General features: G+C 49.0%; 7 protein-coding genes across 7 annotated transcripts; 4 read left to right on the forward strand and 3 right to left on the reverse strand.

The window, feature by feature from the left end:
* Positions 1-1608: 1608 nt before the first annotated feature.
* On the forward strand, positions 1609-2586 carry N7532_000104 (uncharacterized protein; the record flags this gene model as incomplete). The annotated part of the gene is made up of 1 exon (XM_056612608.1): positions 1609-2586. The coding sequence occupies one exon, from the start codon at positions 1609-1611 to the stop codon at positions 2584-2586; it is 978 nt and encodes a 325-aa protein (XP_056479832.1).
* A 276-nt stretch (positions 2587-2862) lies between these two features.
* N7532_000105 (uncharacterized protein) lies at positions 2863-3660 on the forward strand (the record flags this gene model as incomplete). Its single annotated transcript, XM_056612609.1, has 1 exon — positions 2863-3660. The coding sequence occupies one exon, from the start codon at positions 2863-2865 to the stop codon at positions 3658-3660; it is 798 nt and encodes a 265-aa protein (XP_056479833.1).
* Positions 3661-5514: 1854 nt separating this feature from the next.
* On the reverse strand, positions 5515-6528 carry N7532_000106 (uncharacterized protein; the record flags this gene model as incomplete). The annotated part of the gene is made up of 1 exon (XM_056612610.1): positions 5515-6528. The coding sequence occupies one exon, from the start codon at positions 6526-6528 to the stop codon at positions 5515-5517; it is 1014 nt and encodes a 337-aa protein (XP_056479834.1).
* A 1167-nt stretch (positions 6529-7695) lies between these two features.
* On the reverse strand, positions 7696-9478 carry N7532_000107 (DUF4219 domain-containing protein; the record flags this gene model as incomplete). Its single annotated transcript, XM_056612611.1, has 3 exons — positions 7696-7723; positions 7774-8920; positions 8986-9478. The coding sequence occupies 3 exons, from the start codon at positions 9476-9478 to the stop codon at positions 7696-7698; spliced, it is 1668 nt and encodes a 555-aa protein (XP_056479835.1).
* A 5355-nt stretch (positions 9479-14833) lies between these two features.
* Positions 14834-17299, forward strand: N7532_000108 (integrase catalytic domain-containing protein; the record flags this gene model as incomplete). The annotated part of the gene is made up of 1 exon (XM_056612612.1): positions 14834-17299. The coding sequence occupies one exon, from the start codon at positions 14834-14836 to the stop codon at positions 17297-17299; it is 2466 nt and encodes an 821-aa protein (XP_056479836.1).
* Positions 17300-17711: 412 nt separating this feature from the next.
* N7532_000109 (Ty1/Copia family ribonuclease HI) lies at positions 17712-19730 on the forward strand (the record flags this gene model as incomplete). Its single annotated transcript, XM_056612613.1, has 2 exons — positions 17712-18091; positions 18809-19730. The coding sequence occupies 2 exons, from the start codon at positions 17712-17714 to the stop codon at positions 19728-19730; spliced, it is 1302 nt and encodes a 433-aa protein (XP_056479837.1).
* A 1609-nt stretch (positions 19731-21339) lies between these two features.
* N7532_000110 (ditrans,polycis-polyprenyl diphosphate synthase) lies at positions 21340-22446 on the reverse strand (the record flags this gene model as incomplete). The annotated part of the gene is made up of 2 exons (XM_056612614.1): positions 21340-21887; positions 21957-22446. The coding sequence occupies 2 exons, from the start codon at positions 22444-22446 to the stop codon at positions 21340-21342; spliced, it is 1038 nt and encodes a 345-aa protein (XP_056479838.1).
* Positions 22447-22472: the final 26 nt, after the last annotated feature.

Genomic DNA, 22472 nt, shown 5'->3' on the forward strand with positions numbered 1-22472 from the left:
AACGAGCACCCACTGCACTAGCACTGCCCAAAATATTAATAGAAGAAATAAAGATAGATGCAGGGCACAGCCTCTGTCCCTGCATCGCGGCATCCCCTTTGCACCTTGGGGTATACATACGGCATCCCGATCTCCACAGCCGGTCGTATCCATCCCGACGGAACGGGCTCCGAGCCTGCGGAATGCATCCGAAGTTAGCAGCCGAGGCTACATTCTCTGCTGCAATTATTGAAACGATCAATTGACGCTGATTCTCCTCGCTCTGAATTGAAACCCAAGACACTGCTGGCTGCTCTGCTGGCTGCTCGGACATAATCACCTAAAATGCCATTTACTGGGCGATCAACTCGGCGCCCGCTGCTCGAATTTATGACTAGCGGGTAAAGATTTACCCGTCAGATCATCGTGGCCAAGCGATGGTTTCTATTTAAGATGTTGGAGATCTATTAATATTATTGAGCTGTCTATTCCTACTGACGAGGGATCTGCAAATGCAGGTGACGACTTCAAGCAAGGTTGCATGCGGGTGTGATTCGATTTGTGGCTCAGCTGGACATTGGAATACAGAATGAGCACGTGACTCTGTTGATGTCTATTTAAAAAAAGGGAGGGGGTAAATAAATGGGAAAATAAACAAAAATCGCCAAAATCATCCGATTGAGACACATTAAAAAGCAGGCAGATGTTCAAACAGTTCTTCTACAACATATCACAGCATTCTCATACCATAGCGAAGACCTTGGACTAATCGGATATCCAAAGGTATGGAGTACGCCGGCTGCCTCCCGGAGCAATCCACCGGGGTGACCCAGCCGGGACATCCCAGCTCTCTTCGTGCCTTGCAGCCGGACCCCTTGGGTACACTGTAAAACCGTCTTCGCTGATCGATATGGTCATGTGAACGTGGACGTGGGCGGTAGATATGTCTCCTCGTCGACCTTCCCGCCCAGTGATTCTTCCTTTCAGATAGCACAGCTCAATCCACGATCTACAATACTTGCGCTGTCTCACCTCCACCGGTGTTGATTCCTTGGTCATCTCATGAGGCTTGACTCAAGCCCTCGCAAACTATGCCCAAAGCAGCGGACTGCAGGACCGCGGAACAAAGTCTCCGGCACTACGCTCGGAGACAAGAGTAGTTTACCAATGGAGACATATTCACCAGACGAGCAAGTGATTATTGCAATTGAGCAATTGAGGATACATTCAATCACTCTGAGACTAATTACTGAATGATCTACCTCATGCTCAAGTTTTAACATCATGTTCGGCTAAATTGCATTGATCAAGCAGCCCGGTGACATATGCACCAGCAATCATTCGGCCTCCAATTCATCCTTCGTTTACATTAATGCTTACTATCGCCGCATCTGGATTGCTTCTGATAGGCGTAAGTCCCCACATCTCAATCTATGCTCGGCCTCGCGTTGTGATTATCCCGAACCCCGGGGACTTAATGGTTTAATTCGTCGATCGACGGGCCATCTCCCGGTCCGATCGACCCACGACATAAAACCGCATGTCCCACCCATTGATCCCACATCGATCTCCCTCATCACCTCACAATTATCCCATTGACTGCTAGTGCGTTACACTACACACTCCACAATGGCATCCACCGATCCCAAACTCACCGGCTTCGACCTCATCCAAACAACCTACAAACATATAAACACCCACTCCATCCGCGCCGACATCCTCATCCCGCAAGCACCCCATGCCGGTCCCCGCCCGGTGATCCTCCGCTACCACGGCGGCGGCCTGTTGATGGGCGACTCGCTCTTCATGATGTTCTTTCCGCACTGGCTCGCCGATCTCGCCCTCGCCCACGGCGCCGTCATCGTCTCGCCAAACTACAGACTCCTCCCCGAAGCCACCAGCCCGGAAATCTACGCGGATATTGAAGATTTCTGGACATGGATGCACTCGTCGGCTTTTACCGATCTGCTAGCCACCCACTCCACCCCCACTGCCGCCGACCTCAATCGTATCTTGACGGCCGGTGATTCGGCTGGCGGTCTGCTGAGCGTTTACACGGCCCTCGCGCATGCGCCGCAGATCCGCGCGTCGACGGCTTCGTACCCCTGGATTGATCCTGGTAGTGAGGCGTTTATGACTGCGCGTGCGATGCCGCCGTTTGGGAACTCGACGCCTGAGAAGATTTATGATGATTATATGAAGACGGTCAAATTTGGCTCGCCCAAGTCGTCGGTTGACTCTATGGAGAGCTTGACGATTATGTGCGCTGCTGTGGAGTATGGTCATCTGGGCGGTCTCTATGCAAGGGATACAGATGGTGTGCCCCGCGAGACGCTCTACCCCAAGGCTCGACTTGAGCAGAAGGATGTGCAGATCCCTCGGGGCGGTCTCGCTATTATTCATGGAGGGGACGATACAGTGATTCCGGTTGCAGATTCGGAGGAGTTTGTGAAGAGGGCCAATGAGTTTACCTCCCACCTTCCTGGCCCCGGAGTGACGCTTACTGTGAGAGACGGCGAGCATGGATTTGATAGTGGGTTGAGGTGGCATGAGGAGGAGTGGATGCGGGAGGCGTTTAAGGAGGCTGTTCGGGCTTGGTTGGAGTAATTTAGATCGCTGTATACACTACAAATACATCATTCATGTTTATATCTGATTATCAGCTAAATCAAATATTATAAAAAAATAGATTTCATAAAACGCAATAATAAATAAAAATATCTGAAACAAGCTGAATCCCACTGTCCTCACCTCCTCTGACTACACTGTTGTCTCCACTTGAGTGGGCCAGGCGGTGTGCCCAAGCTCTACTTTTCTCCCTCCTTTCATCCCCTCGACCTCACCACAACACCTCCGGACGGCATTAGTGAATCTTCTTGCATGATGCCTGGCCTTCCCGAGCCCACTGCGGCCGAGATATGGCGCAAACGCAAGCGTGACGAGGAATCCTCTCGGTACGTCGACCTGTACCTACAGAGAAACGCGATGTTTACCCCGACCCTCCTAACCCATCCATCCAGCACCGCATTCCTCCCATGGACAGACCAAGATCAATCATACAACCCTGCGCCCGCAGACATTTCGTTCCGTCCCCGCTGTCTTCCTCGCAAACGCCGCAACACCTCCGTCAACACCCAGCCACCCTACCTCAGCATCCCGCAACAAAACAACACCCTCCTCTCGCCCAATGTCTACGCAACACCACACGACCCTTACTCACCCCCCGTCTCGCCGAAAACTCTCGTTCCGATCCCCTATCCCGCGGGAACATCAACAACGGCCCCAACTTCCAACACAATGAGCGCAGCCGCGCTTCGACCATGTCACATCTGCCATAGAAGACCAGCAACCCGCTCCGTCCTCGACGCCTACGCAGACTGTGACCTCTGCTCCGAGCGAGCATGTTTTATTTGTCTGCGTCTGTGTGACGGCGAAAACTGCTCCGGTGCACCGTCCCGCTCTCCCGACCTGCCGGATCTGTACAGTCCCGGCGAGGAACTGGATCTGGACCTTGGGTTTGGGGATAGACCGCGTCGGAAGATCTGTTCTCGCTGTGCGGTTGAAAGTGTCACCGAGACGGGATTGGAGATTGTTAGGTGTCTCGATTGCATGCGGAATCCCCAGCCCAGCGTAAATCCGTGGAAGGAAACCTGGGATGGGGATGTAAGGATGTGTGGGTGATTGCATTGTGGCAGCATACAGCACGCTTCGACTTTTTAAATGGGTGATATGCTTCGTATTCACGGCATGTATCGCGCGCATGATGATAATGATATTATGACGGGATGGACGGTACTCGACTTGCATGCAACTTGACTCGCCCCTGACTCGGATACCGAGTCGTTGGACTGCACTCGAATCTGCTTGGACATTGCACATGGAATATACTCGACCGACATACCGATTTCTGAATTTGGCTGGATGATTTGAATGTACTTGCTTCATGAAATGGAGGACATGGGCGCATGGGTTTCGATTGGCGTTGATTGCAGGTGCATGGCTGCGGTATCCTTTTGCATCCTTTTTTTGACCTTGACTTCCATTCTACCTACATTTTGAGCTTTCGGCGATAGCATATCATTGCATCATGTGGTCTCTAGACCTTTTTTCGGCTAGCATGGTATAATACCTCATATCATTTTTTTTTATACATATATAACTTGCGCACTCTATGAACGTCAACAGCACCACCACAGTAAAACCATCCCTATCCAAACACGTGAACGACCTATGAAAACATACTAAAACTTCTATCCCTCAGAAAACCAATCAACAACAGGATCCAATGAATACAAACATAATCTTCGTCTGGGGAAACCCAGCCATCTCCCAAAACAAACGCAAGCTCACCTAGGCGGCATTATCCTCGACAGATCTGTCATCAAGATCGGAAAGCCTCCATCGCAAACTTTTGTGCCCTCCCACAGGCTTAAGCAGTTTTATGCTCACGACTTTCTTCTGCTTTGATATCAGGCTTTCTGCACGAGGACCGGCGACAGCATTGGCTGTAGGAGGGTCAAGAAGGATATTAGTATCAGAATTAGTCACACTAGGCTGGTAAGAGGGATCTTTACCTGTAATCTGATCCTCATCCTCTGAACGGAAAATTCTTCTTGGAACGAAGCTTCCAGGAACTGCTGTTCGTCCAGCCAAAGTCCTGCGTATCCAGAAAGTGTTCCAAGACGTCTGAACTTGAACCGCGCATGGCAATGAGGCTTGAGTTCAACACTCGAATGTGTTGTAATTCAAAGGAAGATTGCTTATTTCTTCTGGACAGCAAACCTGAGGGTTTATATACACATGCGACCTCCAGATTGATTTCCAATCAAAGCTGGTAATTCCGTGAGGTTAGGAATTGATTCCGTTACGATACGACATATCACAACATTCCCCCTCAGGATCGCTCGAGCAGGGTGATACTGGACTTCGTAATGACCCAGGCCTCGGTAAAACCACTAAAACCTTTCTTGAAGGAGAAAAAGTGGAAAGAGTGCCATGGTGTAGTTATCCTGCCTGTATGCCGATGAGGTTGCAGAACCTCAAGAATGGCTTTGGTCCTAATGGCTTGGTGAGCCCATCAGCCGCCTGGGAATTGGTTGGTATGTACTGAAGACCGATTTCACCAGCGTTTAGGACTTCTCGTTGATAGTGAAATTTCACGTTGAAATGTTTCGTTCGTTTGTGAAATTCAGGATTATGAGATAGGGCGATAGCAGACTGATTGTCGGCCATGATATTTGTGACTGGAGATTGGAAGAGATAGGTTTCAGCAAGGAATGTCCGAAGCCATTGTAGATGAAGGATGGCATTATATTGACCAATATATTCAGCGTGAGTGGTAAATGTGGCGATTTCCCCCTGTCTTTTAGATGACCAGGATATTGGTGCTCCTGCTAGCTTGAATATATATCCGAATGTGGAGTAAGCAACGTCAGTAACCACAGATCCACCGAAATCCGCGTCAGTATAACCGATTAGTTATCCCGCTTGGTAAGTGATCTGGTATGACTGAGTCGCCTTGAGATAACGCAGGAGTCATTTCATGCTGCTTGGTGATGCTTGGTGATGCAATTGCGGCCGGGAAGTAAATCGACTTAACGTCCCAAGCGCAAAAGCAATATCTGGTCGGGTTCCGACCATCAGATACATTGGCGCGCCAACAGCAGAGCAATAGCGGTCTTTGGAATTCTCATCAATGTCTTCTTCATCTGGCCGAGTATTTAATTTCGGATTCATAGGAGTGTTCTTTGGTTGACAGTCCTCCATACAGAAGTCAGAGAGCACTTTCTGGATGTACTGATGCTGATGAATAGAGACTGATCCGTCAATATTGAAGTTGAATTGGATTCCAAGGAATGAACGCGGAGTAGCCAGGTCATTCAATTTGAAATCCAGTTGAAGAGCTCGCCGGACATTTTCGATCTCATGGGTCGTTGCGCCTGCCACAAGGAAGTCATCCACATACACACAGACTACACAGTTGTCCTTGTAGAAGACACAGTTATCGGATTGTGCCATAGTGAAACCGTTTGATTGTAGCACCCGTTGAACGCAGCGATACCAAATTCGAGGTGCTTGCTTAAGGCCGTAGAGGGATCGACGTAGTTGACAGACGTATCCCTCCTTCTCAAAGCCTTCCGGAAGCTCCATATAGATAGCCGTGTCAATGTCTCCATGTAGGAAGGCAGTGACTGCGTCAAACTGGTGGAGCTTCCATCCTTTCAGCATAGCACTCGCGATGATACAGCGGACAGAGTCCATGCGAGAGACAGCTGCGAATGTGTCATGATAGTCAATGTCATGTCTTTGGCGATAGCCTTTGATCACTAGTCGTGCTTTTCGGACCTTGTTTGCTTTGGTCTTGAACACCCATTTGCAACCAATGACCTGTTGTCCCGGGGGAACAATATATTCTCGACGAATGAGTTCCCATGTCCCGTTATCAAGTAGGGACTGGTATTCTTTTTGGATAGCCGCTCGCCATTCAAGATGATTCTGGCCGGATATGGCCTCTTGAAATGTAAGCGGGTCATCATTTGTGGAACCCATTGGCGAGGTTATAATATAGGCTTTACCAAGAGATTCTACGAGTCGCCGTGATGGTCTGCGTTTTCGCCCGTAGAGTGAATAACCTAGGTCATGTATCTCTTGGGCATCACTTATAGCTGGGTTGACAGGCTGTGGAGTTGATTCTGGCTGGCCAGTCTCATTGGTGGGTTGGTTTGAGTGGTCAGCTAAGTTAAAATCTTGCTGCTGCGGCTCGCTAGAGAGAGATAATGGCGGTGTCAACGGTGCTGGCTCTGGATCAAATGCTGTCGGTTCAGGCATAACTAGTGGCGTAGAGCTACTAGCAGAGATGTTATGACTAGCACTTTCTTCAATGAGCGGAGCCACAGGTGTTCTTTCATCAAACTCGACATCATGAGAGAAGACTGTCCTGCATGAATGCACTTCGTAGAGCTTGTATTGACTAGGTTCGCAATAGCCTAGTAGCCGGCATTCGGATGATCTTGGTCCGGTTTTCTCTCTCTGTGCGTTTGGAATCAAAACCCATGCACGGGAGCCAATCCGACGCAGGTGTGATAGCACTGGAATTGTGCCATATATGGCTTCGTACGGCGTCTTTTTCTTGAGGATAGACGCAGGAGCGCGTAGTTTGAGATAGAACACTGTCTCTAAAATCTCAGTCCACCAGGAGGGAGGTAATCTCGCATCAAACAGGAGCGTATTTATTCGTTCCTGGATAGTACGGTTCGTTCGTTCGGCTAACCCATTCTGTCCTTTGCAGTATGGATCAGATGTGTCAAACTCAACCCCCTGGCGTTCGAGATAGGCTCCAATTGGGAGGTATTCTCTGCCATTATCACAGAGGAACCGTTTTATTCGAAGCTCAAATTATCGATTGACCCAGGCTTCAAAGTGTTGGAGTTTCTGGAGCGCTCGGATTTTCGTTTCTAGGCGTATGCCCATGAGCCTCGAGAGAAGTCGAGCACCAGAAGAGGAACTCCCGATGAAAAAGACCACATCTTCATTCAACAAGAATCTTTGAAGTCATACACTCTGATATTCTAGAAATGCCAGTCGGCAAAGATGGCTCTAGGTACGTGATCACCTTTACTGATGGCTTCTCTCGAGGCTCATGGGCATACGTGATTTCGTTTCAAGGGGTATGCCCATGAGCCTCGAGAGAAGCCATCAGTAAAGGTGATCACGTACCTAGAGCCATCTTTGCCGACTGGCATTTCTAGAATATCAGAGTGTATGACTTCAAAGATTCCTTCTGGTGCTGCTTACCCGACATACAAGCCGGGCACTGTGGCGTTGCCTGAAGTTCTGCCACTTGTCTGTTGTTGGTACGGAGTGCCAGTTTGAGAAAGGACCGTCCTTAGGTCTCCTCTGTTTAGATGCCCTGATCTAGCATGCCAGAGTGCTTCTTTAGGGATCTGGTCAACTCCTCTGCTTGCATCTTCATCGAGTATCTGAGCTTCACTGTTGAGTTCAGAGGTGGTCACTGCGCTCGGTGCACCACTTGACTCTAGCGGTTCATCGATATCCATTTCGATACAATTATCATGATTATTAGATGATGATGACCTGGCCAGTTGGACCTGAGGTCTGGATCTCTTGCTCACATAGCATCGCAAAATCAATAGATCTTCTTCTGTATGGAAGGCAGCCCCTATAGTTCGCCCTCGGCGTTGCAGAAAGACGTTCTGGGGGTGCGCTATCATAGAATAGCGATCCCTCAAGAGCTTTGGTACGCTGATCAAGTTCATCCCGATTCGGGGAGCGTAGTAGACATTCTTGAGGATCAGGGTTCGGTTGATCTTCCCCCTGAGCGTAAGCTTGATGGTGCCAATGCCCTCAGCTTCAACTGGATCTCCCGCTGTGTCTAGCATCTCATGGTGGATCCGGAAACTGCTAAAACAGTGCCGGTCCCAACAGATATGGCTAGTAGCAGCAGAGTCGAGTATCCACCGGGGATTCGGCGCGTGGGTATAGAGAGTCGTCACTCTCGCCCTCACAATATTGATCCTTGGTCTCTTGTAAGAAGTCGGCGGGCCCTGCCGTTCTTCTGCCTGGCCTTGATGTGATTCATTTTGTGGTGAGCCAGAAACACTCCTTTCTGTTTTGACACCGGTGTCCCACTTAGGGCGCAAATGCGGGTTCTTTTTCCAGAATTTCGAGACTTCATGGCCTCGTTTCTTGCAGTAATTGCATTTCTTGATAGACGCCTTCACTGTGTTAACTGACGGTGCTCCGCGCGGAGGAGTTGGAGAATTCTTCGCTGAAACTGTCCGTTCAGCATTTGCAAGGCGATTCCCAATCATGGCGGGATTGGCCGGATCCTTGTCATTTTGGATGGCATCAACTATCGGCGCATATTCCGGTCCGATCTGAGTTAAGAGGATTGCAACTCGTGCGTGATCCCCAATTGACCCTGGCATGATCGCATTTAAGCGATGTACTAGCAATCGGACTCGATCAACGAATTCACGTATATACTAGTGCAGCTAGATCCAGTGGTTTCTTTGAGCTGGGCGAAAAGTTCGCAGAATGTAGCTAGCTCCATTCGTCTATATCTCTCTTCAAGGTCGTTCCAGAGATCTCGAGACGTTTCTAGCCCTGCAACATGAACACTGATTTCGACGGAAAGATATCGAAAGATTGTGTGATAGGCTTCAGCCTCACGTTTGGACCATTCCTGATGTCGCTCAAAAGCCTGGACTTCAGCTTCTAGACGAGCTTCGATAGCCTTCTGTCTTGGGGCTCCAATAAGGCGTTCATCAACCAGTGGAACAATGTCGGCCGTAATCGGTTTTGCGTATTTAAAAAGGCAGTTAGGACGTTGGAGATCTCCGGACATGATATCCCAGACTTGTCTTGCCTTTAAGTAGGAGGTCATAAGATGTTTCCAAGTTGCATAATTATCACTCCCTGTTAAAGGCTCAATAGCTGCGAAATTTCGGTCGGGAGACTCGGTTAGATGTGCAGGCATCGTGGCTGTGCCTGAAGTGCGGGGTAAATATAGCTTCAACAAGTTATAGTATGCAGTGGTTCTCAGAGTGAGTGGAGACGACACCCGAGAAGTTAGCACCCGGGCTCATAACCTGTTGTAATTCAAAGGAAGATTGCTTATTTTCCTTCTGGACAGAAAACTTGAGGGTTTATATACACATGCGACCTCCAGATTGATTTCCAATCAAAGCTGGTAATTCCGTGAGGTTAGGAATTGATTCCGTTACGGTACGACATATCACAACAGAATAATCTCGTTAACATCGGTTCATAGGCCACCATGCTTCCGATGGTTACGATCTTTGTTTTCGCGATATTAACCCCCCTAGAGGAAAGTCAGCCAGTCGCGAAATATCGTCCGCAGAGTCGTGGTCAAACTCGTCTCGTTTGGCACAGTCCTGTAGCGCTTCGGCGGTTGGAGGGGGTATTCGCGGTATGCTTTGAATTCCGTCATTATTTTCTGAAGTTCCGAGCTGGGTCATCGGGTCGTCATGTGCCAGCCATTTGACTCGGCACTTAAGTTCGTGCGCAGGTATAGGGATGTAATCTGTTCATTGGCTTAGCCACCAGGGTAGGAGGAGGAGGGGCAACTTCTTAAGCAGAGGCGTAGGTGAGGGGCTGGTTCGTCGGGGGCTCAGCCATTCGAGGTTCTAGAGGCGAAAAATTGGACACGTCTGACGGCTTTCCTGGCCCTGGGTGCATATGCCGGAGTGTTGTAGATGAGTAATTTGATCGGCCATTATCTGGTTAAGGAAACGAGGCGCTTTCTCAAAGAAATGCCAAAGCTCGTCCATGGGAATTTTGTATTCGCCGTCTGCCAGGTCAGAAAGCGTATGGCAGTATTTTGATCCCCCCAATACAAACTTGACACAGCCCATTGGCTGCATATTCTCTGATTTTCTTCTGCGTTCAGATAATACCCCTCTAAAACGAGTCGATTTTGAACCTCCCATGGCAGAGTGCGCATCGCTTCGAGTCCCAAATATCCCCTCGAACAAGCTTGATAAAGTATAGCTGTCGAACGAGAATTTCGCTCTTTGGACATAGCTGATCATCTAGCACGAGTCTCTCCACGACTCCTGTCCTTGGGCACTTAAGTCTGAGGTATCGCATGCTTTCGGGTCGAGCAGCTAAATCACGGTATTAGAAACGCTGTGTCAGGCAGCAAGATAACGTACAAGCAGACTTAATTATTGATTAAAATCTCAGAAACGGAACCATGCCCTCTTCAGTCTTGGTCTGTTCTTCCCTCTCACGCTTTTCCAGAGTATGTGTGCAACAAACTCCTTCCATATGCTCAGTGCAAGTTCAGATCAAATGTCTTGGGGTCCTTCAAAAGCCGTATACTGTTCGATCCGAGCTTTAATTGACCTGTGGAAGGGAGAACTCAATAGCAGTGCCTATCTTTTCCAAAAGGCCATGTTCCTAACTTCTGGGCCATTCCAGTGCGCTCGCTCGCCAGGAGGTTTGCACAGGTCCATATACAGCCTTACCATTAATGCCATTTGCTTTGCATCCACTAGGGCATCATTGTTATGCCCAGCGAGAGGGTGGCCACGAAAGATGAATAGAAACACCACCCCCAGCCATAATTGGTAATGACTGCCTCTGGATCAATTGCTCCGCACCTTCTGTATTGGCGCCGACTGTCAAAATTGACTGATGCCGTGTCTGTCTCTTCCACTTCGACTCTTTCAATGTTTGACTCTTGAGATGTGATCCAGTGGAACCCTGTAAGTTCGTGCTGCTTCTGTCTCCAATTTGAACTAGCCCCTTCATGTAGTATCGTCACGGTGCCGTATTCAGTTGTTCTGATTTTGTTGGCTTCTGAAGGCTTGCCTCTCGAAGGATCGGCAGATTTCTGTCTTGCTTCTGTATCATATCGGGCGCTATTTTGATGGTGTGTGATCCCCATCTGCGGCTGCTTCAATCATGCGTTCGAACTGTGTGCTCTCTTCTACGCTGCTTCTTTGTTTGGGCATTTCAATAGAAGCCTTTTGCGGCGACCATGATTCAAGGAGCACATGCCCCGTAGGATCCGATAACTTCACTCTCTCTGTCATCCACACCAAGCACACCCGAGCCGCATGCAATCTGTTGTAAAGATACAAGCTTGAAGCCTTCCGAAAGGGCCTAGACTTGGTGGACTTTGACTGTGCCTTGAGAGTTCACTCAAATGCTATCTTCCATCATTCTTGATGGAGTGCTTGAATCCCGCAAACTCAGTTGAGGATCGGGAAAGTTCTAGGAGTGAACGCCAGAAGGGTCTTTGGTGAGGCTCTCTGGTGTATCCTTCCACGGTAAATCCTTCGAAAAGGGCTTGTCTGATGCCAGGGCCATCGTAGTGGTGTATGAGCGTCCTCGCTTGATCTGAATCGAAGCTGTACTTCTTGTCTGACCGTCGATAGACGGGAGTATGTGTGTTAGAGACTATGATAGTCGATGCCTACCCACGAGCCCGCGTATTTCGCTTTTTTCAGCGAAGCTTTTTGTCGCCTGGGTGCAAAATCGACAACATGAGGGCACGACTGATGTTCCGATTGAGGGTAGTCGGTGTCTGCGACTGTATATATACGACATGTTCCATGTCTTTCCGAGGAGTTCGAAGGACGACCGCTCCATTCAGGAAATGTGGTCGAGGTGGTCGACGTGGTCGACTATACAGGCGACGCCCTATCGTGAATGTCCCGGGTCAATCCAGCTACTTCCAGAGCTGCACGATCGCCTGTCGAGATATGCTGGATGACCACAAGCAGTTACTCGCCCGTGGGCAGTGTGTGCGACGGTGGCCATTGCCATCTGCCTTGTAGCTGGTAGAGTGGTAATTTCCAAATTTTACAGGATTGTGATCTGGACGCAACTCTCCTGGCATGCAGTACTGACGTCGATGACATTTGGCTCTGTCAATGCGATAGTAGGCTGATCTGGCCTCCATGCTAGAGCACCGTCCGTGAATGGCTGCTGTGTTTTGCGACTCGGCATTTGAAATTGGATTTTGGCTCTGGGGCAGAAGAATTTGGCGTAGCTCTCACTTCGTATGAGCTATTGAGGATAAAAGAAAAGTCAAAATAAATCTGTCCCAGGGCCGAGATCCATTAATATCTCATCAGCACTGGTCAGTGCCGCCAAGTCGAAAGTGATGTGCCGTCATCTCAGAAGCGCCTGTTTCGTATTATACAGTCGCTTTTACATTCTGGACCGAATGGCCTCGTGTCTTGTATTATTTTGGAGCGGCTTGTGGTGTAAAGCAGATCGAGACAGTAGCAAACCTATTCGCAAGACACATATTCCAGCTGTCACATTGAATGCGGGCTTTGGAATCTGGAGAATGTGGAAAGAAGAAGGGCAAGTCTCAAAGACCTTGCAGATCACTTCACGGAACCCTTTGCAGTGGAGGTTTTATAGGACACTCAAACGTTCTAGTGCCTTCAAATTCCGGACACTGGGAACTTCTCTTCGATTGAAAAACGCCTCGCCCCAAGAAAAGCAGATATATCCGGATGTGTCTCCACACCTCCAAAGGCCACTGATGGATATTCGAAACCTTTCTTGTGCCCGTGAAATGCCTCAAAAAGCTACCTGGTTGTGCGGTGGCGCCATTTTTGGATCCATTGGTGTGCGGCAGTGCGGTCGTAAGCAAATAGGATATCTAGTTCAACAGCCATTGACTACTCTGTCCGACTAAGCAATGCGACAGAGATTGTATCAAGGCCAGTCAACCGGATGACGCCGGGAAGACGTAGGGATTCAGCCAGAAGTCGATGATAACTCGTATAGCTCCAAGGTCAGTCTGTGCGGAGTCCAGTTTAGGGACAGCAAAAGCTTCTGGGAGAACATCAATGTTATTCGAGTCAACTGGTGGTTGCACGGCTTGCGAGGAGGTCTTGGGTCGCCATAGTGCTCGTAATAAAATGAGTGCCGGACAGAAATGTTTTTTCTCAAGTGGTAGAGGCAGAGGGGACAGTGGTAGTAGAGGCGAAGACAACAATGGTGGTAGTATAGAGGGTAGAGGAGATGAAGTAGATAGAGACTGGTTGTGTAGTAGTTGAGAGTCTTGAGGCGCAGATAGAGACCGTGATGGTGGTAGTGCCGAGTATCAAAGAGGCAAAGACTGGGTTCAGAGATCCCGGCCCTGCTGTCTTGGGCAGACCTAACCGTTGCTCTTGACCTGAGGGCCGAGACTCCTCAGAACCTCTGGCTGGGGAGGTGCCGTACTCTTCCTACCCTGGGCCAGGCCCATATCCCGAGGCATTATATTCCTCACGTCCTTCTCGCGCCTGGAAAACTTGTGCACGATGTCCTGATTGATTACCGCCTGCATGTCCTTGCATATCCACGTCCCCATCTGGAACTTGGCGAATTAGCCCAGAACACCCGTTGAGATTGGAAATTCCCAGAACGCGCTCACATTATCCTCGCTCCAGGCAGCAGGTAAATCACCTGGCCAATTTTAACAATAATGAAATGCGCCACATAGCATTCTCTTCATCTCAAGTTTGCACTCCTCAAACCTTCCTAAGCCCATATTGCCAGACACCACCCTTTGCCGTAGTTCAATTTTGTGCGTGCCGGTGCTCCAGAATCTCAATTTCGTGCGTTTCTCTCCTCTGTGTCCTCCTTGCATTCCGAGTCCCTGCTTCTAGACCTTTTATAGTTACTATCAAGCTCTCAGGGACCAGATTGGTTTGACGCAAAGCCTAGTTGGAGGAAGTTGCGGTAGGAATAGCTTTAGCACTTTCCTTAATCGTATTCGTATCGGGAAAGCACTAGAGCCCTCTTCTGTAGCCAGGACTGCTCCGCATAACGATGCCGTAAGCGGGTTTCTTCGTCTAAATGGCACTTGTAGGCCTCAAAAACCTGTCTCGTAACCCGGCAGTGCCACTGTCGTATTCGCCAATGGATAGCGTAGCGGTACGTTCTTCTCCGAACAGGGTATTAGATTCAGCCGTCACCGATCACTCGGTCAACTTGATGTGTCCAAGCATGGCATCGGACACTGCAACAAGGCCAGTACTTGAAATCACGAGACCTGGGCGGTGACGGGCTACACCATACCTCCGTCACACACACACCTTCTTCCTTTCCTTCTTCCTCAGTTAGCCAGATAGCTACGAATATAACGTTCGGCAAGCTGCACTCTGTTTAGCTCACTCCATCCAAACAGGTTATGAGCCCTCTGGCTCGCTCGCACTCGATCTAACCAGTCGACTGCGATCCTCGACACGCACGCAAGCACACGCTACGCGTAGATCTTGCACGCTATCTCTCACTTCAAAACCAAGGAAAACCCACGGTTATTCCACGGTCAACACACGGTCATACCAACAACGCCACGATGCCCGATCATAAAGAAAAGGACATCGACAAACTCACGAACATCGTGCCCAAGCTCAAAGGAAAACAAAACTTTCCTCGCTGGCGCGAGTTTCTCGAACTCGCTTGCAGGCATTACGACAAACACCTCTGGCAAATTGTCACTGGACAAAATCTTTGCCCTGAGGGCCCAGTCGATTACGCCGACAACGAAATCCGCGACCGCGCAGCGGCAGACTACAATGTCAACGTTGCTACACAAGAACAAATTGATGAATGGACTACTGTCAACATCGATAACGTTAATGCGGACTATGATGAATGGACTAGGCTATCCGACGCTGCAAATCTACTCATCTTCGCTACCATCGAAGACTACTGCATCTCAATGATCTCCGGTCTTCACACAGGCCCAGAAGCCTACGCTGCGCTCCTCAAGGCCTATGGACAAACTACACCCGATACCATGAGAATCAAATTCGACATACTCATGAACTGCACTTTCCGAGTCAACGGACATCCTGACGCATTCCTTGGTGCCTGGCGCAAAGCTCTCAATGATTATCACTCTCTCGTGACCAAGGATGAACATATCCCAAGGACACTTCAGTATATGCACTTCGTTCGTGCTGTACAGGCAAATCCCGCTACAGAAACCTGGGTTGCAATCCACCAACCAGACCTGGCCTCACCCTCTCTTATGGAAGACACATTCACAAGCTTCCTCAACCACCTACACTCTAAATACAAAGCCCAAACCTCGTTATCCGCTTCAATGACAAGAAACGACAGAGAAAGAGGCACTGGACGAGGCCGCGGAACTGGACGTGGTGGTCAGGGGGGACAACATGGAGGACAAAGAGGGAATTACGGTGGACAGGGGGGCTCAAACTTCGAGTCAAAGCAGCCTCTAAAGAAGAGAACCTTCTGTGAGTATCACAAACGTGAATGCCACCACACTACGGAAGAATGCTCTCAAAACCCGAACAGACACGAAAAACCAACGACTCAGGGAGCATCAGCAGCCACTCAACCCCCAGAATATAAGGCAAGTTGTGCTAGAGTACACAGAATCGGGGAATTCGACGCCGATTCGTATTTCAAAGCTGCTCAAGCCGCCTCCCTCCACAACAGTCAAGGCTCTACCTTAGAGTCAACACGTACCAACACCGATCCAGGCGTGTCTACTTCAGAGTCAATCAAAACAGCATCAAAAGCTACACTAAACAGGGAAGTACCAATCACAGACTGGATGCTGGATTCAGGAGCCACAGCACATATGACACCTCACAGAACAGTCTTCTCTACCTTCACACCTCGCCGGGAACCAGTCTACTTGGCAGACAACCACACCCTATGGACAGAAGGCTATGGAGACGTTTACCTCTCAGTTGGTACAGGACCTGACACTGGACAAATCGAACAACTACACCTCGTTCAAGTCTGGCTGGTACCAGGTCTAGCCAAGAACCTGGTATCCACCTCTAGACTCACTGATAAACACACAAATGTTCTTAATTGCTGTGATTACTCTCTCATCCTACGGGATAACAAAACCATTGCCTACGCGTACAAGAGATACCACGAGTATTGGTTTTACAACCAGAACAACTCACACTTGTATTCATCACTGGCAAAACTCAACCTCTTGGCATACTCATCCTCAGCTGGAAGAAATGCCAAGACAATCACACCTATCAACATGCACCTGGCACATCGTCGAGCATGTCACGCTGGCGAACAAAAGGTTTCACGCATGACAACCCATTCGCTCGGCATTGACATCAAAAAGGGAACCGGTATTCAGAAACCCTGTGGTCCTTGCGTACAAGGCAAAGGTCATTCTCTTCCCTTTGGCCGCCCTAAACACATCACCTCGAAACCAGGACAAGTCATTCACACTGACGTCTGGGGACCGCTATCAGTCATGGCACAAGGCCAATTCAAGTACTTCGTTCTGTTCATAGACGAAGCCTCACGGTTCTGTTGGCTACAGCTTCTCAAATCACGAGATGAAGTGCTTCAAAAGTACATAGAACTTGAAAGATACTTACTCACTCAATTCGGAGTCCGAGTCAAAAAGTTGCATGGCGACAACGCCAAGGAAAACATTCCTCTCGAAACTCACTGCAAAGCAAACGGAATGATTTGGGACCCTTCTCCACCATACACTCATCAACTCAATGGAATACCAGAATCCAAGAATCGTTTTCTTATAGAGCCACTGATTTCAATCATGACAGAACATCAGTTGCCCAAACATCTTTGGGGCATACTCTTACAGGGAATCAACTACACATTCAACAGGCTATGGCACTCCACGATTGACATGACTCCTTATGAAGCACTCTATGGTCACAAACCTGATATCTCAAACCTGAGAGCACTTGGATGTCAAGCGTGGTATCTTGTCGACAAGACAAACCGACCAACCAAACTTTCACCACATATGATGGAAGGTCGCCTTATTGCCTATGGGAATGACTGAAACTACATCATTTACGATGTACACTCAAGGAAATACGTTCACTCACGAAATGTCACGTTCAACGAGCTCATGCCCAAAGAACTACCAAGACCAACGTATGATCTGGATGCAGAACCTACTCTGGAAATGAAGAAGCAATCACCTTCAAGCCATGAAGAACTGATTATTGATGACGAAAAATCAAATCCCACTGCGAAACAATACGTACCCATGGAATTCCTTGAAAATTCTCATCAGAAACCAAACTCCACCATGGAACAGTCATCTTCAAACTTCACGCCCCAACCAGAAATCTTCTCCAGACACAGACGCAAACCACCTCTGGCGCTACCACCAGTTTCTCCATCGCCTTTCTTGGAAGTCACAGATCTTCCGGAGGAAGAACAAGCGCATATTACTCCACAATCTAAGGATGTACCAGGACATTTCCCTTCAACACCAGTCAATCCTGATGATAACCCCTCGAAACCGGAACCACGGCGATCAAGTCGCCAAAAAGACACTTTCCAAAGTTGGCCAGGAATCAAAGGATTATCTTGATATCCGAAAACAACGAGCAGAAGCACGAAAAGTCAAAGCCAACACAGTCAACCACATACTCAACGAGAACTTCGACAAGGGTTTCCAACCAGAACTCCAAGATGAGTTAGAAACTTTGGAGCAACAGCTACCAGAACTCCTCTCAACAGTCGAACTCGACGACCAAATTTGCGAACTCTACGCCACATACAGCATCCTCGGATCAACCGAACTGATAGGATGCCCTGTCCCTCTAGACCACACAAACGCGATGTCTGTTACACAAGCAGAACAAGACGAAACTCGCACACTGGACTGGAGACGGGCGATGGCTTCACCTGACAAAACAAAATGGCTGGAAGCTGCACACGAAGAAATGCGACGTCACATCAAAAACCGCACTTGGCGTGTATGTCAGAAACCAGCGCACCGCAAACCATTCCCAGTCAAATGGATCTTCAAAAAGAAACATGACGGCACATACAAGGCCAGACTTGTAGCCAAAGGTTTCTATCAGCGACCAGGGCTTGACTATGTTCAAGTTTTCGCACATGTGGCAAAAGCAAGCAGCATAAAGCTATTTCTAGCAATTGCTGCCGACCAATCATGGCCAATACACCATATTGATTTTGTGGCTGCCTTCCTTAACGCAGAACTTCTGGAAGAAGCCTACATCGAACTACCAGAACTCGAACCACACTGGGATAACCGGAGAACACACTGTGGACTTCTCCTCAAAACACTCTATGGATTGAAACAGAGCCCCAGACAATGGTACAACCTACTTCGAGACTTTCTTCTGGCGCAGAATTTCATCATGTTCCAAACAGACCATTCTGTGTTTATGCTACACGACAGGGAGCATTGGATCTACGTCCTCGTCTACGTCGATGACTTATTGGTACTCTCACCAAGTGAAAGGCACATCAAATGGTTCAAAACTGTAGCCGCTTCCTACTTCGACCTAACCGACAATGGACCGCTCAAAAGATTCCTTGGCATCGATGTCCACCGAGAAGGGCTGACAAACATCTACCTCTCACAGGCTGATTATGTTGACAAAATCCTCCTTCGCAAAGGATTGTTCGACTGTCATCCCGTAGACACCCCTTTTGCTAATACAAGACCTCTTGTTGCAAACAAAGACAAAGCTGAACCCGAAAAGGTTCATGTCTTCAGACAAGATATAGGCGAATTGATTTGGTTGGTGGCGATGACACGACCAGATCTTGCTTATGCCGTCAACAAACTAGCCAGATACGCACACAATCCTTCCTCAGCACACTTCGCAGCGCTAAAAAGGATTCATAAGTACCTCAAAGGCACCCGCAATCTCATGATCAATTATGAACCTTCCCAAAACCTACTCACTGGTTGGACGGACGCAGATTTCAACGGGAAGCATGCGGATGACTATGTCAGCACTTCTGGTTACGTATTCAAAATGGCCAACGGCCCAATTTCGTGGATCTCTAAACGACAGACAGCGATCACAATCTCCACAACAGAAGCAGAATATGTTGCAGCAACAGTCGCAACTTCTGAACTTACATGGATTCGGAATTTCCTTGGAGAAATGGCTCTATTCGAAGAGTACACATGTAACCGAGCAACCATCATCTATGAAGACAACAACGGCACTATTGCACTCACCGAAAACCCAGAAAATCATGTCAGCACTAAACACGTCAAGCTTAAGTATCATTGGATCAGACAAGCAGTGTCTGAAGGTATTTGCAAGCTGGTACACATCGTAACCACTGATCAAGTCGCTGATGGACTTACAAAACCACTCACTGGACCAACGTTTGCCAAATTTGTCAAAATGCTGGGATTAAAGACGGTCCTCATAGTACGAGAAAAGAACAGCGATTTGCTTCATCAGTCACCTCAGAAGGAGGGGGGTACTTGAAATCACGAGACCTGGGCGGTGACGGGCTACACCATACCTCCGTCACACACACACCTTCTTCCTTTCCTTCTTCCTCAGTTAGCCAGATAGCTACGAATATAACGTTCGGCAAGCTGCACTCTGTTTAGCTCACTCCATCCAAACAGCCAGTAAGCTGTATAAAGCCAGGAAAGGTGTATGGGTTCACGACGGAAACGTGATAGGTGCTGCGAGAGGGGGATAAGCGACGCCAGCCTCAACTCGTGGTAGGCATCATAAACTTGATATTAGAACAATTCAAGATTCCATTGGGATAGGATCTGTGCGGTTCGCATGTGAATGCCAGTTGTACTCTCTATCAAGATCAAGTTGGCCAAGAGCACCAGGGTCTTTGGTACGGGTTAGGCGGTCATTCCGAGGACGAATGCCAGCAAAAACTTCCCAAGGGTCAGTGATCATGGTCCCCTCACCAGATATATGGGGCGGCAATGCTGTAACTAACTTGCAAGACCTTGCCGCCGCTAGTTTGATTCTCAATTGTGTCGGTGGCGATTTGCGGGTAGATCCTCGATGGTTTTCATCAACATCTGATATCTTGTACCTTTTCTTCTGGTAGACCTGGCTCGGCATAACTCTCTGCGAGAAATCCCAATGCGCCATGTTGATACTGATAGCCAAATTCACTCCACGAGAGCATTGATCGGGCCAGGAAAAGGATCGTCATCCCACGCTTGTCCCAAATCTGACGAGCCGTTGGAGAAGACCGATGGCTATTATCATCCAAGATTATAGAAGCTTCGTAGACCTCGTTGGTCCTCCGATGTAATGGTTGTGGGAGCTCGCGAGATGATGGATGGAGCGATCTAGGGTGAGGCAGAGATTTGTAGAGGGAAGATTGGTGGCTGAAGCTGAACAAACGCCAATCGACAAAGCTCACCACCATGTTGTTGATATCCAAATCCTAATAATTCCGTTCATAGATACGATTTGCCATCCTGAGCTAGCAAACAATGACATCATGTGGTTGCAGTGAGACGCTCCGGGAAGGATTCAGGGTCAATCTTTTATTGCAGATGATCCTTGTCAATGTTGCATCAACGATGTTCTATGTACAAAGAGCCTCCTTCCTTGCAGTCGACCAGGAACATATCTTTCGGGCTACTGCCAGAGAAATTTTACTGCAGTGTGGGAGATTGGTGATGAATCGGGATGAATCACATGCCGGGTTTTGACCAAGATTCGTTTACAGACAAGAGATGCGAATTGTGCTGGGAGTTAACTACTAGTATACTAGAAAGTCAGTGTTCCACTGCGACAAAAACCACAGGTACAATCGAATCATGGATAATTGTCTGTGTTATCCCATTTGTTGAACCTATTCTGTAAAATTTGTAGACTATACAGCCCTATAGCTCTATCAACGCGCCGGTACATCCAAGCCAGGTGATATTTTAGAACACAAGAGAATCGGACTGCAGAGTAATGCGACAATAAAAATGTAATTGATGAATATACTAGACTACAGTCTGATAAGAATATTCAGCGTAGGGTATAATAATAAAGTCCAAACCACATCAGTCCGACAAACAAGCCCGCTGCAACAATCAACAGCAATGTCACAAGCCAGCAACTACCTACCAAACCGCATCTGCGCCCCAGCATAATGCCACAATCCCCGCATGAACCCCTGGTATTCCACCGCCTCGCCATACCCTGTCAGCCCATGACTGCGGTCTCCGGTACAATACATCTCCGTCAACCGAATCTGCCACGGCGGGTATCCGTCCAGTTTCAGGAAGGGGCCGAAAACAAGCAAAAGATCCGGCTCTGGCTTCAACAAATCTCCACTGCTGGCATCTCCATCCTGTAGCGGGTGAGTTGTGATTTCTGTAATCTCTGCGTCCACCAGCTCCGGCGTAATATCCTCCGGCGAGAGCTTTCCGCTCTGGGACATCTCTGCCAGTGTCTTGGTGAGGTCGACGATGGTTTCGCGGCCGTCGGTGGAGGAGAGGAGGAGGAGGGTGAGAGAGGGGTTGTCGGAGTTGGAGCGGGTGCCGTGGATTGGGTGGTGTGGTGCGTAGAGTTGGAGAGAGGGTTGCTGGGACGGGGTTCCGTAGTACGAGGCCAGTTTCGTGGTGATGATCTGGTGGAGGGCTGGGATGCAAGATTTCAGGACGCCTTTTTTCTTCTCGTTAGCTTTCTGTGTCTCATTTCTACGTTATGCCACGCAGGGCTGGGAGGACGTACCTGTCTTCTCGTACACGCTGAGCTGCCCAATCCCCGCACACGTACACCACGCCGCGAGCTCCGCAACCTCATCCATGAGTACGGCGAGGGCATCGTCCTCCGTGCGAAGCGTCAGAATAACACTCAGGTGCTGTGGGAGTCGCTTCAGACCGCGCACATCCTTGCGAATTAACTCGGGAGTTCGGTGGTGGTGATATACGATAGCAAGGACGCGGTCGACGACGGCATGGTAGGTCTGGATCAGACGGACGACGATGCCGAAGATGATGTGTGTCAAGGCGTAGGTGAGGTGGTGGATTTGCGACTTGATGAAGGTCCGGATAGGCGTCTTGCGCGGTTTGCGGGTGCCGCGGGCGTGTCGCGAGGTGGTGAGGTCGGCTGGGTCGGGCAGGTAGGGCTTCAGCAGGGCCTCGCGGTCGGCAGCGCTGAGCTTGTTGTTTCGCGCTCGGACTTCGGCGCGAAGCACCTCGCGCTCTTTGGGGGAGACCATTTGGGTGGTTGAGGGGGGGAGAGTTG

This window comes from Penicillium argentinense, assembly GCF_028826775.1.
Source record: "Penicillium argentinense strain IBT 30761 chromosome Unknown utg000001l_segment0_segment0, whole genome shotgun sequence".
NCBI classification, from domain to species: Eukaryota; Fungi; Ascomycota; class Eurotiomycetes; order Eurotiales; family Aspergillaceae; genus Penicillium; species Penicillium argentinense.